Consider the following 16,251-nt stretch of genomic DNA (forward strand, 5'->3'; position numbering starts at 1 on the left):
GATTTTTATTTCCTTTTAATCTTTTAATTCCCCCCCTCTGACACTGCAGTCTTTTCTTTTTCCACTTAGAAATATGAAGAAATGGGCAGGTCAAAGTTGAGATCATTTGTGGGGCTTAGTCACATTGTAAGTCCCAGCATAGCCCTTTCATCTCTCATGAACACAGACTGGGTATTGTGTGAAGTTCTTGAACTGTAAGTGACTTTAAATTCACTCTAGTGGACAAGGGTGAGAAGTCATCATTTAACTTTTAATAGACTTTCAGGGACGAATGAGCAGCTGGTTGAGATCGAATATGAAATGACCCTTACCATTTCCCCAAACTCAGAATTCTATCTTTGAGGTTTTAAATAATACAGTTAACTTTTTTCATCTCCCAGTTTCCATTCTTCTGTTTTCTCAGTTTAAATGGAAAGGGGGCATGTGAGCTAAAAAAAAAAACCAAACACAACAAAAAAACTTCAGAGAGGCTTTTCTGGCTCTTTTTGCACTGAAAATCGTGAAAGAAAGTTGGTCTTTCAGATTTCCAGAGTGGGAATTGTTTCTTGTTTATATGGCTGATATCACATGGAGTACAAAAAGGCTTGTGCAAATAAGCGCAGCTTCACTGAAATTGGTGAGACCATGCCAGCGCACTGCAGCTGAAGATCTGGGCCTAATTGTTTGGTCTTGTTTGTACTTTGGAAGAGATTTTACATGGCATCTTGGCATCTCATGCTCTACAATTCTGCGTGTTTTCACATGTCTGGCTTGAAGAACTGGATTTAATGGGATTTTGACCGCAACTCAGCTAAGCCAAGTTTTTCAGTGGTCTAGCAGTTCTGACGATCTGCATTTGTCTCAGCTTTTGAGGTGAAGAATGAACACTTCTATCAATTATAGTTTCTAGCTCCCCAGATTGCAAAACACAAAGAAGTAATTAACTTTCAGAATATATATGCATGTTTCTCTCTCGTTTCTCTTAGTGTCAGACTTGAAAAGACAGATACTATCCGTTGCATTAAGTCTTGTCGACCTAATGATGTCAACTGTGTGTTGGATCCAGTCCACACAATTTCCCACACTGTCATTTCACTGCCCACGTTCAGGGAATTTACAAGACCTGAAGGTAAGTGGTTTGTTCCTTGTTCCATTTAATAGACTACAACATATAAAACCTCCACCGGAAATCCTTGCCTAAAGCCAGACTTGCTACCGGTGCAGTAAAATGTTTGCACAGTTCCAAATTATAGTGTACTATTCATTTAATTAAAACCTTCGATATCCAGGAGTTTTAATTTTATGGGGCAGAGAAAGTCATTCAGAGCTCTAACTCACATAGCTTCCTAGGAAATAAATATTGAGTCTGAATTCCCAGGTACCACATTTACCCACATAATAGCCGTGTGCCCCATGACTTTTTTTCCCTTTTTGCAGATTTTGCCATAGGAAGTAGGTACTCATTATATTCCTCTCATCTATTTGTGGTCTGTTGTTTTCTATTGACAGGTGACATGTTCCAAAAATATAGCCTTTGTCTATACAAAAACATTAATCACAAAATACATTCTACTGAATATGCTATCTAGTAATGTGATTTGCTAATTTTTGACCTATGAAATAAATGTTTTCTAAAATATAGAATAAAGGAAGGGAAATTTCAAGGGCTGGACAGGAAGTTTCTAAGCTAGGATTCTCAAAAAGTATCCAAGAGCATCTGTCCAGTCATCTGAAGTGAATTTTCCAGCCCCAGATGCTGCATTCTCATTTGTTTAGTTCCTTCAGCTTCTGCAGCACCTGCAAGTCTTTAAGTCCTGCAGTTTCATAAGGATTGCATTCACTTTGCTTAGTTCACGTACGTACATACAGATCAAGAGCCAATTTTTGCTGCTTGGCACTGGTATTCACTTTCTGGCAGCTTCACTGGGGACTGTGTACACATCCATAGGTGGGATGACTGCTTTCAGCCCTGCTTCTTTGTAGGATGAACCTACTCAACAATTTGCTGTACGGCACAGACACAGAGAGAGAAGTGGCAGAGGAAGGAAGATTATTTTGGAGGGGATTTTAAAGCACCTAAATCTCCATTTCTGATGCATGCAGAGTCTCAGCCTTGCTGTGTCATAAATTTGTCCTAAATGAAAGCCAAAGTTGTTTCTTCACTTCTGTACCAGGCAAAAGAAGTAGGGCAAGAGATGTCCCAGTCCTTGTTCCTATAGGAACAATTTAACCACCAATAACTTAGCTGTGTAGAGCTGCTATAGATTGTGCCAGGCCTGTTTCAGGCCTTGGCTGGCCCTACTTCACAGGAAGCGGAGGAATGCCCCATAGCCACTTCTACTCCCATACACGCCCCTTCAGCTTCACCAGGTGTACTGGCAGCAGAGCTAAGGATTTGGCCTAGGATGCTTCCCAAACTGTTCCCCTCATTAGTCCACCCTTACGATTTAATAAAAAGAAATGAGACCTAGCAATCTGAGAGTATGACTGAAGCCCAGGACATGTTCCTAAACTGTAATTCAGTGCATGGCTTTGAGTGAATTCTTACAGCTCCATGATTTATTTTCATCATCTGTAGAGCAAGGATAATAATGAGAGTAGTAATACTTACACACACACACCCCACCACACACCTCCCAAGGGGCTAAGATACTCTTACTGTTTTTTAAATCTAAAACCTTTTTCCAATACTCAAAAGGGCTCTAATTTGTAATGGCAATATTTTAACTGCCTAATGGAATCAGAGTTCAGGGGTTTATATGTTTGGTCCCCCTCCCCTGCCCACCCTGTGGATCCTCAGTGTTGTCCTCTTTGGGACTTTGTCTGGAAGTCTGCCTGATTTCCAAGCATTGTCTTTCTGGACTCTAAAAGTAATAGTGTTTTGGCTTCAGGGTTTCTTGGATGGTGTAGGAGGAGAAAATAAATCTGTCTGAGTGCTCCCTTCCCCCAGATTTTCTTTCTTTTCATTTTAAAGGACAAACGGAGAGTGGTGGGGGAGGGGGTTGTCCTCCACCAGCTTTGAGGGCAAGTCATTATGGATCACATTCTGTCGGGTTCTTCAGTGATGTTTTCACATACTTCTCAGTACATTCTGTGATCTTGTTTCTTTGCAGAGATTATTTTTCTTCGTGCCATCACACCTACATATCCGGCCAACCAGGCAGATATCATATTTGACATAACAGAAGGAAATTTAAGAGATTCCTTTGATATTATCAAGCGTTACATGGATGGCATGACAGTGGGTGAGTAGTGTTTTCTGTTTACTTTCTTCTCTCAGTAATATTGTAGAACAAGGTCAAGGAAATTAACTCAAGTAATTAACTCCCACCTTGATTTTCAAGCCTGTACTGATTTATTATTCTCCAGTCCAATCTATGTAATTTGAACTAATATCACAATTAGTTTTTTATTAAAAATAGTAGAGGCCTAAACTTCAATTTGAGAAATGTTCTAACTTCTTTCAGAATGGGTGCTAATTACAAATGCAAATGGCTTCATTTTAAAATGATGAGCTTTGCCCATTATAATCAAACCTAATATAATAATACAGCATGTTAGCAAAGAGACTGTAAGTTTAATTAAGGGTTCTTGTTTAAACAGCATTGCACCAATTTTTGGATAAAATTTTTTTTAAAGCAGGACTGAATCTACTGGAACTGTTACCTGTTTTAATACTTAATGACAGACTGGTTCAGTTTTAAATAAATATCTTTGTTGAAGGTAAAAGGAATCTGACAAATGCTGTGGTTAGGAAGAAACTTCATAATGGAGCATACACATTTGATTTACAGTCTCAGCTTTGCAGGGAGGGAACGTGGCAGGAGGTATACCTGTGTATACGGATCATGTTGTAGACCTGCATCTACTTATATAGCAGGGAGTGGCTGCAACACAACCCGGGGTCATTCTTTCTGGTGGGCTGCTCTCAGAGCAGGGCTGTTTTGGGGGATATAGTGCATAATGTATGCAGTATATAATGTGTATAGTGTATCTAGTGTATATATATATGTATACATGTACACAGGTATCTATTTACAGTGTTATGCTGCTTGGCTTTCACTCTGGGAACCAGCATACCCAAGAGTAGGTGGCAAATCATGTGAGGGTTGCAGAGCAGGAGCAGGTCCCAGCTGATGTGCTGCTCTGCCTGATGCAAGTTGCTAGTGCTGTAGCAAGGGAATATGATGTGATTCTCATGCTTAAAGAATTAATATGCCAGGTATTAAAAGGTAATATTTGATTGCTCTTTATTGATGTCTATTTATGAAAATAGAGGACTACTGTTCCCACTGAACATTGGTGCTTCAATATGTGAATGTGAAGGTTCTGCTCAGGTTTACACATGTGAGACTGTATCAGTTTTCAGGAGTCAAAAACACAGCAGAAACTGGGCAGAAATATTTTACAGTGAAAATAGTGGATTTCTCTGTGATTATTTGTAGTGCTCTAATAGTGAAACAATGCATGGTGCAAGGTTTGGTTAGGGTTTTTTTTCTTTAAATCGATTGCATATCATGCAGGTCATAATTCGGACCATGTTACTGGAGAGTAAGTTAGCTTGTGTTTTAGAAGTACTTGTGTTTCTCAGTTTAAAAAACTTGTAGATGTGGCAATTTGGGACATGGCTTAGTGGTGAGCTTGACAGTGCTGGGTTAATGGTTGAACTTGATGATCTTAAAGGTCTTTTTCAACTAAAACGATTCCATAAATCTATGTGCTTCTGGGTTTTCTAGCAGGACTTTGGAAGAATAGGAAAATTGCTGCTCTGCTTCTTCCATGCTGATGGTTTGTGAAAAAGTCATACTTAGCATGATCTGAAGGTGGCACTCTTGCATTTCAGAAGCGTGATATTACAGCCTGAGTTGTGGAAAGGTTTTACCAACTGTAGATAAAAATCATCTGTCATTAGGTTTCTATTTCTTTCTTTATCAAACAGAAGTATATATGTGAATGCTGAGAAAGAGGGAAAGTCTGCTAAAGTGGGATGATAAGATTACAGATTTCAGGTATTGGGTTGAGTCTTTAGAAGAGTATAAATGTTATCAGATCCCACAGTAGTTACAGTAGTTTGCTTTTCGTGCTGTGTACTTCTTTCTGTCTGAAATAAGAAAGAGGATGTGTTTAGAAATTTGGCTGGCCAAGGTATTCGCCTGAGGGAAGCTTTTCCATTCTGAATAACAGGACTGCATGTCCATGGTATTTTACTTGGTAAATTGGATATCTGCCTCACAGCGTTAGGAGAAAAAGGATATTCTTATACAGCAGGTTGAGAGGATATGATATACGCCTAAGTACATTCCCAGTTCTGCAAAAGAATTGAGCAACTCTTTCTTCACCTCAGTTCCCCCATGTGCAACATGGAGATGATAAAACATGCCTACTACTGTCTTAATTAATTCTTGTATGTAAGATTCTTAATTAAGTCCTCTACATAAAACTACTTTGAGATTATTGGATGGAAGCTGCAAAGTAAACTGCCTGAAGCAGAATTGGAAAATGGAAAACAAAACAAAACCCCAGCTGATACTTACCTGAAGGAGCAGAGGTTCAGGGCAGCATGTGGTATGTCTGAAATCAGGATTACAAATAATTCTGCCAGCAGCAGTACTGCTGCTCTCATCAGAATGTCACTTTCTTCTTGTTAATAATCAGAATGTTAGATGTTTCCATGAAAGTGCTGAGTAGTTTTCAAGACAATAAATAAGATGGGATCCTAGTCCTCCAGAGTTCAGAAAGTGAGTCCCTCTTGTAAAGAAAAAAGAAGGGCTTGCATAAAGATGCAACAAGACAAAGGGCATAAACAATATCAGAAAGCTTCGTTGATTATCCCATTAAGTTACATGAACATAAGAACTGTGGGGATGTAACATAGGGACTCTAGCAGAACAAATTCCCAACTAGCTCAGTAACCATTGTCCAACATATAAGCCAGTAACAGAGAGGTATATAGGAATCTTTCTGCAAATGTAATGTTCCAACTTGCTGCAATCAGCAGTTTATATGCTTCTGGGAAAGTGCACCTGGGCCACCATGCTTGGTGACCACCGATGGACATATGTCTCTTAAATCTGTGTAACCTATTTTTAATTATTATTAATTTTTGCTGTATGTATTGTAAAGGAAAGAATACATTAACCCTGAAATCATGGATGTGTGGGTAAAAGGAATAATAAGCATGTTTCATTCTGTGTAATATTTCAGGAGAAATGACTAGAGTATCAAAGCTATTTAATCTGCTAATGGAAATCAGATCATCAAATACCTTTGTCTACAAGACAAATTTTCTCTACGAGAGAAAAGGTAGAAAATCTCTACAGGAGTTCTGTGGGTTTATTTTCTTTAAAGAAAAGACATTGGCTAGCTCAGAGAGAGATGAAATGCATAACAGCATATGAAAAAAAAAGCATGAAAATAATTACTAGTGTTACTGAAAGGGCTGAGTGTAATAAAACCCCCTGACTTTATATCAGAGCGGAGGAAACTGATGAAGGCATTCAAAGAAAAGAGGAAGCACTGAGAAAAGAGGGGGAGAAAGGACAGATCAATGAAGATGCCCTTGCAGGAAATCCTTCATTAATAAACCAGGTTTTTGCTAGGTTGTCACAAACACGAGATGACACCTTAAGAAGGACCTATGTTTGTGTGAATGGAAAGGAACAAGATGCTCTCAAAATTGTAGCACTGAAAAAAAAGTGAAAAGGTACAGGTTCTTTTTGGTAAAGGCTTAGAGAGTAAGAGGAGCTGTTAGAGGAGTTACAGAAGAAAAGTGAGGACTTCAATGCTGACAAAGAACTGTGGACTGAAGAATCAGGTCATCAGTTTTAGCCATTATCTATTTAAGTTGACACTGAGACATCAAGGAGAAGATGTTAGTGAAGCTGAGAAATATGTAGGGTTGGATGGAGAGTGGCTTGTCAGACTGTTTTGTGATTTGTTGATGGAAAGACAGAAGCTGAGGTCATAGGGGGAGATGAGAGTGTGTAGGAGCAGTTTGTGAGGAGGGAAAGAAAAGACACGAGAAGCAGAGGAAATAGCTGCTCCAGGAAATGTTAGAAAAAGAAAGAGCACAGTCTCCCAAAGGAGACGTAGGAAAAGCAGGCACAAGTGTGGAGAAGAAAGAGGTAAGGACAGTATTGCAAGATCAAGGAAAGAAAATATATCAAATGGGAATCAGTGATCAGTCGTATCAGACATGGAGGAGTCAAACGAAGTAAGAACAGACTCCAGAACTAGCTATGCCGACCTACAGGAAGTATCTTCCAGTGGAAGAGAAGGAATGAAAGCCAGCCTGCTGGAGTTATAGTGCATAGACTTCTTGCAAGCTGAAGAAAAATAATTGTGTAAAAAGCTGTCTCCAATATTTCTACGTTATTGTATTAAGAGATGTGAAACCCCTTTCTTTCATGGTTCAAGAAGTGCTGTAGAGTCTTTGCTGCCTGGTGTGGTTACAGTCCAAGGTGGCGCTGAATCCAAACGACACTATTAACAACTGCACACCACTTATTAGCATGGATGGGAGGAAAACAGAAGTGCAGACCTATCCAGTTGTGGATTTTTTTTTAAAAAAGCTTTTATAGACTTTTCAGTGCATTCCTCCTTTAACCAGCTGTCAGTGAAAAATGAAGAATGTATTTTCAACCTGTACAAAAATGTCCTATCAATGCCTAAGGTGTTATCAGATACTATAAAACATTTCCCCCCTCAGCTAGGCATTCATTTCCTTAGGTGACTGTAATACCACCTTGTAGTCTGGTAAACTTCAGGAAGATTGTAAAATTTTGTCATACAGCAAAAAGTAGTTTTGATAGGCTGAAATCTTTCGTGTTGCATTCGATATTAACTTAAGCAGATACTCTTGCCTATTAATCAGAATTGTATTATTCTGATCAAAAACATGCAGAGTCAATACAATTATAAAATTTCACTTGTAACTGTAGAGCTTCTCAAGGGTGTTGTACTGGTGCTAGAATACACTGATATCAGTGTTGCCTATAATTTTACAGACATGTACTGCTGTTCTCCACTGTTATGGCAAGGATTTCACTGCTATCTCTGTGCTGGCTTTCCAGCCACACGTACATGTGTGAGAGTTCATGATATTACCCTTGAATTACTACAGAAAGTGTCTCAACTTTCATTTTCATTTCAGCACAACAGTAGATTTAGTAGTAGTCTAATTTTTACTATGGTATCATGATGATGTAGTATGTTCCAGAGGCTGGGAAGACACATTTAAAAAATGATCATAAGGTAAACAAAAACAGATACCATAAGAAAATCTGTTTGTGTAATCCATATTAGTTGGGGACAGGAGAAGGAGACTGGAGGCTTATTTGACTTTTGAGGAAACCTCTCCTTAACACAGGGTAGTAGTTCTGTGTCTTCTAAGTAGTTTGGCCATTCCCAGTGTGGCAAGGTCTTTTCACAGTCTGCCACGCTGTGGTCTGACATTTGTGTGGTCTGACATTGGTATGGTCTGACATTACATTCAGAGGCACTGGACTGCAAAAGATTCGGTTCTGAACTTTGTCCCTGGACCCACTCTGCAGTGCTGGGCAAGTACTTTCACATTCCTCTCTGCTTTTCCCTTATCCTCTGTTGCTTTAGACGTTATCTTTGGGCCAGAGGCTGGCTGGCTCTTACCATGCATTTGTTGCCGTGTTTAGCATAATGAGATCCCTGGACTGATTTGGGCTTCTTGGCACAGCTCTAATGCTGAAAGTAGCAGTTCACCTGCAATTGCTTCTCTGTGGGGAAATGGAGGCTAGGTGTAGGCAGAGTCAGGGTGTCCAGGAGAGCTCTGCTGTTCATGGGTGAGGATTTCAGCACATACGTTATCTCCCCTTGTGGGTACTCTTACTAGAAAGTAAGCAACAATAGCCACCTTTTGTCATGACTATAATGTCATTAGCATGAAATGACAATGGTGTCTGGCAATACAAAACTGATGCTGTCCAGTCATTCACAGTAAGCACAGAGAGCAGGGACATAATTCAGCAGGTTTCTCGACAGGCTCTTGCAGCCTTACATTAAAAAGACACAGTCCCTTTCAGTATCTTTGTTCTGATTTCATCTAAGCTTGCCCCTTTCACAAGAGGACTCCCTCAGCAAAGAATATTTTGTGAGTTTTTCTCTATGCCAGGTTGCCCTGTTGAAATTAGTAGCTATGCATTTGAGATGAGAGTGCCCAGAAGCCATTTGGTAAACGGAATCCTAGATTTATTGCCTGAACCTGCCCTTTTGGGATGCTGATGAGTGCACTGTTCAGTAGTCAAATCTCTCAATACCCTCCCTCCCCTCCAGAAAAAATGTCAGGCTGGAGAGCTCTTCTGGAGGCAAACAGGCAACTTGAGCAGGAGGTGAATTTCCATTTCATATCTGAGAAATGCTGAAGGTGCTTTTCTGGTGAGAATGAGTCTCATGCTCAAGTGGAACAACCTTCCTAATGCCAAATTTCACTCTAGCACATTGCAAGTATCTGGTTAATCAAACACTCCTCCTTGACCAATGTTCATCTCACCCCTCAGGTAGGAAGGTATAATATATCACAAAAACACTCATACAGACCACCTTTAGTTACAGCTTCCATAAAGCAAACAGACAAATAAATCACACTGCAGCTCTGACGGAGTTTTGTGAACTGTGGCATGAAGTATAAAACCTGCCAGCTTGGGAAAGAAACAGACTGAGTCAGGGAACAGCTAAGGGGACTGCCGAAGGTCCTTGATTCAGATTACATAGCATGCATTTTTTGGTATTAACTTTAAACACTGAGCTGAGATATTACATAAATGAGCCAATAAAGCCATATTTGGAATTCAGTACACTGAAAAACATCCTACAGCAATTCCTCTGAGAGAGTTCTGTGTGAATTCAGCTTTCTGAGGTTCTTTGCCCTGGTTTAGAGTAGTCAGAGACCTACTTTTCTGAGGATCTCCAAGTGTGAAATATTTGTGTGACCGATTCAGTTGCTTCTGCTGCTGCTCCTGAGTTCGTGTGTTGATAGCAAGCATCTCATTCCTGCAGTAGCACCTACACACCCTATAAAAATGGAGACAGAAGATAAAAGACTCAAAGCATATCATAAATCTTTCCCAGTATGATGCACAGATGCATGGATTACTTTAAAAACTTTTATTTTTAAAGGGGTCAAATGTGGTGAAATGACCCCTTATTTTAGCCTTGTTTTGAGAATTTGGTCAGGGATTAACACGCATTAAGATTCAGAGAGCTTCCCTTATCAGAAGTTCTGCTAACAATACCCGCAGAGCTGTCGCCTGTAGGTGATGACTGAGCAGCTACAGAAGGGCTTTCATGTCAAATCCTCAGGATTAGGTACTTTTCTTCCATGGTAAATTGAATCACAGAGCCATATCGCGCTGTGTGCCACAGCGTGGCTTTTTGCCAAGAAATGCTTAGGGTGACAATAATTAATTGCCCAGGTGTCATGGATATGCTACAGTATCCAAGCTTGGCTGAAACAGAATAATGTGGTTGCAGGACAGGTAGGGTAAACAAAGCCACTCTTGCTAAATGGAGAGATTGCATGTACATGATGATGTACCACAGTGGACACTAAACCCCTGGTAATGAGGTAGTAGGGATAAAATCAGGAAGCTGATATACACGTTTTTTGCCTGTTTTGCAATTCAGCCCATAAGTTTTTTCCACCTGTTTTTGTAATATGTGAGGTTCTTGTACTACATAAAGTATGACATGTTCTCAAAGGTGGAAAAAGAAGGATTAAAAAATGTATGGTGGAAACTATTTTTTTCATAAGGCTACTTTAAGTACAGTTATTGCATTTTAGGCATGAGTGATTTCACAGCATTGTCAACGTTAAAACCCATTGCAAGGTTTGGCTGGAAGGCAAACCAGAGATCTAAAAGCACTTCAAGTTTGCCAAACCAAGATAAGAGCACATCTCTCTGAAGTTATTTGGTATCCTTAATAAAGATCATAGTATTTGTAAACTAGCCAAACCTCAGTAAAATCAAAGGTTGTTTTTAATTCTTTTATAATAGCAAGGCTTCATATGATCCAACACGACAGATAATAGCTTTGAAAATATTTACCATTTGTTTCTGGCCAAAAAATGTATTAATACCATGAGGCCTCTTTATTGCTTCTTTATTTGATATATTTCAGCAACCAAAGCTTTCTAGAGAAGCCCAAGTGTTAATGAAATTAAACTTCATTGAGTGGTTGAAGGATAGCATTTCTAATAAATTGAATCCCAAATTTCTGATCTCTTGAATGAGGCAGAAAGATGCCTTTTCATGCTGAAATGCAGTTCCTGTACTGTAATGTCCTTTTTTCTTCAGAGGTAAAATTAAAGGCAAAAAGAGAAGCAGATTCCATTTTAGTTTAACTTAACCTGAGATCTGTACAGTAGGTGGAAACTTCAAAGACTATGAGTACCTGGAGAGTTCTAGAGACAAATGTTTGCACAGTCTTTAAAGGAGGGCCTTGTCTTTACATGGTTTAAAAATGATTACTTTAGTCAATAGATGCTCTTACCGTGGAGAGATATGAGCAATAGGTGTTGCTTATGGTCGCAGGCTTGGGACTACCTTGTTACACTACACTTTTTTTTCTGAGGGATGTCTTGCCCTTCCCCTGATCCTCTTTTACACCTCTCAGAGAAGGAAACAATACAGCTTTGAGCTGCACTGTTGGATAGCAGTTATTGAATTGCCTCAGGGACACAGGTATTTTTGTCTGTTCCTGCGATAACATGGTCAGCACTGCACCAACTGGCCTAAGTCATTAGGAGTCCTGTTTATACCACTGAGGTGATACTCACCATTACTGTACCTAAACCGCCATTGCCTTTCTGTTCCCTAATAGGGAACACTGGGATTGTATTATGTGATCTGGAGCTTTGCGGGTGCTCTGAAGGGAAACTCCTCTCCTGTCAACCTCTGAGCTAACACTCCAGCCCTTTCCCTGTTGTCAGCATTAGTGCTTGTGTGGCAAGCTATGTTTTTGGTTCTTTTCTTTCAGGTGTTAATCCAAGGGAAGGGGTGGAGGATATAGCAGGGCCACTATTTTTGGTCAGCTTAAACCAACAGTGAAATAGCCCTGAGTGTATGTACCTTATGAAAATATGATTTTATGTTCAGACTGACTTCTGAAGAATTTATAAGCCCTTGGTTTCTCAATAGTTGAAAATTAGGCCATTCTTTTAGGAATTTGAATAAAGATCTGGGAGATCCATGTTTGAAAAGCACATGTTTTTGAAAATCGTGTCCCCAGATACTTCAGCAAAGGTATGTATAGCCAGCCACATTGCTATGAAGCAGTTCTCCATCAGCATGGAAAACTTGTTAACATCCAACTCTAAATTGATTCTCGAAATCTATTATTTTGTGAAGTGTTCACCATCAAACTTGAATGAAGGTCTAATTCACAATGTTACGAAGGCAATATACTTCAAAGCAAGAGGAAATCTATTTCAATACTTGTATTTTGATTAATGAGTTTTCTGTCCTGTAACCATGTTTATGTTTGTCAGCTGTGGCAGCTCAAGGACTAATGATATCTTCAGAGCTATATTTCTGTATATGATTTGATGCCTGCAGTGATGATTACCAAGAAATATTTCATTTTCCGAAGAGCAGCCACTTATTAGTAAAAACAGATTGTATCAGAAACTATCAGAGCACCACACAGCAGGAGCCTACATTGTTATTGTCACAAATAATTGAGAGAAATACAGATAGCTTTCAGGAAAAAATAAAAAAAAAAAAAAAGAGAAAATGAAAAGGATTGTTTAGCTTTTGAGAGATGGAGGAATCTAAGGTATACATTAACTGTCTGAAGTCAGCAGACATCTGGTGGTCTGGGAAGCGCCTGTCATCTGACAGCTAGATTGTGCCTTTAGGCACAGTCATGAACTAAGGAGGACTGAAGGAACATAATGCCTGTGAGACTGCTTACAGAGGCACAGCCCACTGCTGTGAAGCAGGACAAGAAGGGCTTCTGCAGGTACATCAACAGCAAGAGGAAGACTAGGAAAAATGTGCCTATGAATGGGGCAGAAAATCTGGCGACTAATGACATAGAGAAAGCTGAATTGAATGACACCTTTACCCCATTCTTCACTGATAAGATTGGCCTTCATGAGTCCTGAAGCCCTCGTAGCAATAGAAGAGTATGGAGCAAGAAATACTAACCCTCAGTGGAGGAGGATCAGGTTAGGGAACATTTCATAGAATTATAGAATGACCTAGATCATCAAGTCCAACCTTCGTCCCATCACTGCCAAGTCCACCACTAAACCATGTCACTAAATGCCACATCTACATATCTTTTAACTATCTCCAGGGATGGTGATTCCACCACTGCCCTGGGCAGCCTGTTCCAATGCCTGAGCACCTTTCGGTGAAGAAATGTTTCCTAATATCCAATCTAAACCTCCCCTGGCACAGCTTGAGGCCGTTACCCCTTGTCCTATCACTTGTTACTTGGGAGAAGAGACTGACTCCCACCTCAGTACAATCTCCTTTCAGACAGTTGTAGAGAGCGATAAGGTCTCCCCTGAGCCTTCTCTTCTCCAGACTAAACAACCAGAGTTCCCTCAGCCATTCCTCATCACATTTGTGCTCCAGACCCTTCACCAGCTCTGCTGCCCTTCTCTGGATCCGTTCCAGCACCTCAGTGTTTTTCTTGTAGTGAGGAGACCAGAACTGAGCACAGGATTCAAGGTGTGGCCTTACCAGTGCCAAGTACAGGGGGACGACCACTGCCCTGGCCCTGCTGACCACACCATCTCTAATACAAGGCAGGTTATCATTTGCCTTCTCGGCTGCCTGGGCACACACTGGCTTATGTTCAGCTTCATCAATCTGCACCCCCAAACAAAAAACTGGACATACCCAAGTCCATGAGAGCTGATGGAATGCCCCCACAAGTGCTGAGGGAACTGGCCAATGTCATTGTGAAGCCACTCTCAATTATTTTTGAAAGACTGTGGTGATCAGAATTTCCTGTGGACTGGAAGAAGGCAAATGTTACTGCAATCTTCAAGAAGGAGGATCTAAGGAACTACAGACCTGTCAGCCTCACCTCAGTCCCTGGGAAGGTGATGGAGCAAATCCACCTGGAGAATATTTCCAAATGTACTGAGGACAAGAAGATGGCTGGGAGTAGTCAACAAGGGTTTATGAAGAGGAAATTGTGCCAACCCAACAGCCTTCTACAAAAAGATTACTGGATTAGCAGATGAGAGAAGAATGAATGTTGCTTATTTTGACTTTAGTAAGACAGAGGCATTAAGGTTTTCAACACTGTCTCCCCTAATATTCTCATAGGCAACCTGAGGAAATGTAGACTTGATAAGTGGACAGTGAGGTAGATTGAAAAACATCTGAACTGCCACACTCAAAGGTTTGTGATCAGCAGCACAGCTAGCAGCCAGTCACCAGTGGTATAACTGAAGGTTCAGTACTGGGGCCAATTTCTTCATTAATGGCCTGGATGATGGGACTGAGTAACGGGCTGAGAGGAACCTCATGAAGTTTAGCAAAGGGAAATGCACAGTCCTACCCCAGGGAACCAATAGCCCTGTGTACTAATACACACTGAGGCTTACCAGCTGGAAAACAGTTTTACAGAGAAAGACCTGAGGGTCCTGGGGGACACCAAGTTGATCCTGAGCTAATGACGTGCCCTTGCGCCAAATGCAGCCAATGGGCTGCGAAAGGAAGAGCATTGGCACCAGGCTGAACTAGGTCATCCTTCCCTTCTACTCAGCACTGGTGAGGTCACCACTGGAGTGCTGTGTCCACTTCTGGACTTCCTGGTACAAGACATAGTGGACATAGTGGAGAGAGTCTAGAAGATGATTAAGGCACTGAAGCATCCATAATATGAGTAGAGGCTGGGAGAGTTGGTGCTGTTCAGCCTGGAGGAGAGGAGGCTCAAAGGAAATCTGACCAATGTAATGGTAGGAAATAAAGAAGAAAAACTCTTTTCAGTGGCACAGAAAGGACAAAAGTCAATGCGCACAAATTGAAATACAGGACATTCCATTTAAACATATGAAAACACTTCTTTACTGTAAAGGTGGTTGAACACTGGAACTGGTTGCCTAGAGCTGAGGAGTTTCCATCCATTTAGGTATTCAAAACCAGACTGAACACAGACCAGAGCAAGATGCTCTAGGTGACTATGCTTTGAGCAAAGGATTGGTCTTCAGAGGTGCTTCCTGTCTCAACTGTTCCATGATTTTGATTCTGGATTGCAGTGACATTGAAAACATGACAGGACTGGACTTCATAGCTTTCACTGTACCAAAGGCAGTAAAAGATTCTCTATAATGTGCAATGGTTGAAGCATTATATTTTCAAAGCTAGGATACATTATGCGATTACCCAACAGTTGATCCACTTCCCTTCTCCCCTGGGTCAGTAAGTACTCTAGTAAGTATGTTGGCAGAGCAAGTTAAGCACCAAAAATCATTATTTTGGCATAACCTTTGGAATAAAGAGCAGCCTTTAGGAAAGGAATTTAATTAAACTTTAATGTATGCAGAGCCTCAAAGCTTTTTGCAGGGAAAAAAAAAAAAGCAAACCCTGGATAAAATACCCTAAAATATGTATTTTCTGTTTGTGATCAGGATGTGAATTATTTGTCAACCTTATTGATGAAGTTCATATATTTGTAATGAATACTGAATGAGAAATAACTTTTTTCTTACAAATCTTAACATGACTTCTTTGAGTTGTCTACAGAGCAAAAAACCAATTTGGCTATATAGTTTTGGCTCCACCCTATAGATAAGTATTTACATGTTTTAGGTTGAGATAGTCTGGTATTCAAGCCTAACCAGCAACTCATTGTCTATGGTTTGATCCAAGGAAGCACCCAGCATGGCTGGATTTTTTTCTTTTGCTCACTTCTGGAATGATCCTATCAACTCTGCCTTTTAAAATAGCCGCTGTAACGATCATTTCTCTAGTCCTAAACTTCCTAATTGCCTGCACATCTTCTTTGAAACTATAACTCGGCTCTTAAGTAACACTGATGCATCTGAGATGTTTACTCTTAATTTTGAAAATCTTGGCCAGCAGTATAAAGCAAGAGGCCTAGAGGAGAAAAGCAAACTTGAAATTATAGTCCAGGATCTTGCATTAACATGAGGAGATTGGTCTTCTTGTATTGCTTAAGGGAAACTCATAAACATGCTTTTCCCCTACAAAAAGTTGTTCTCCACATGTTACACTAGCATGCTGGTGTTCAGGGCTGTTTTTCTTTTAATAGCCA

General features: G+C 40.3%; 1 protein-coding gene across 1 annotated transcript in view; it reads left to right on the forward strand.

Moving 5' to 3' along the window:
• The window catches only part of FBLN1 (fibulin 1), an 83,876-nt gene that overhangs the window by 57,538 nt on the left and 10,087 nt on the right, over window positions 1–16,251 (forward strand). Inside the window, exons 15-16 of the mRNA XM_080632182.1 lie at window positions 966–1,108; window positions 3,093–3,224. Coding sequence (XP_080488308.1) covers window positions 966–1,108; window positions 3,093–3,224 — 275 coding nt within the window. The remainder of the gene's footprint in view (window positions 1–965; window positions 1,109–3,092; window positions 3,225–16,251) is intronic.

Source organism: Psittacula echo (genome assembly GCF_963264785.1).
Source record: "Psittacula echo genome assembly, chromosome: 1".
Lineage (NCBI taxonomy): Eukaryota > Metazoa > Chordata > Aves > Psittaciformes > Psittacidae > Psittacula > Psittacula echo.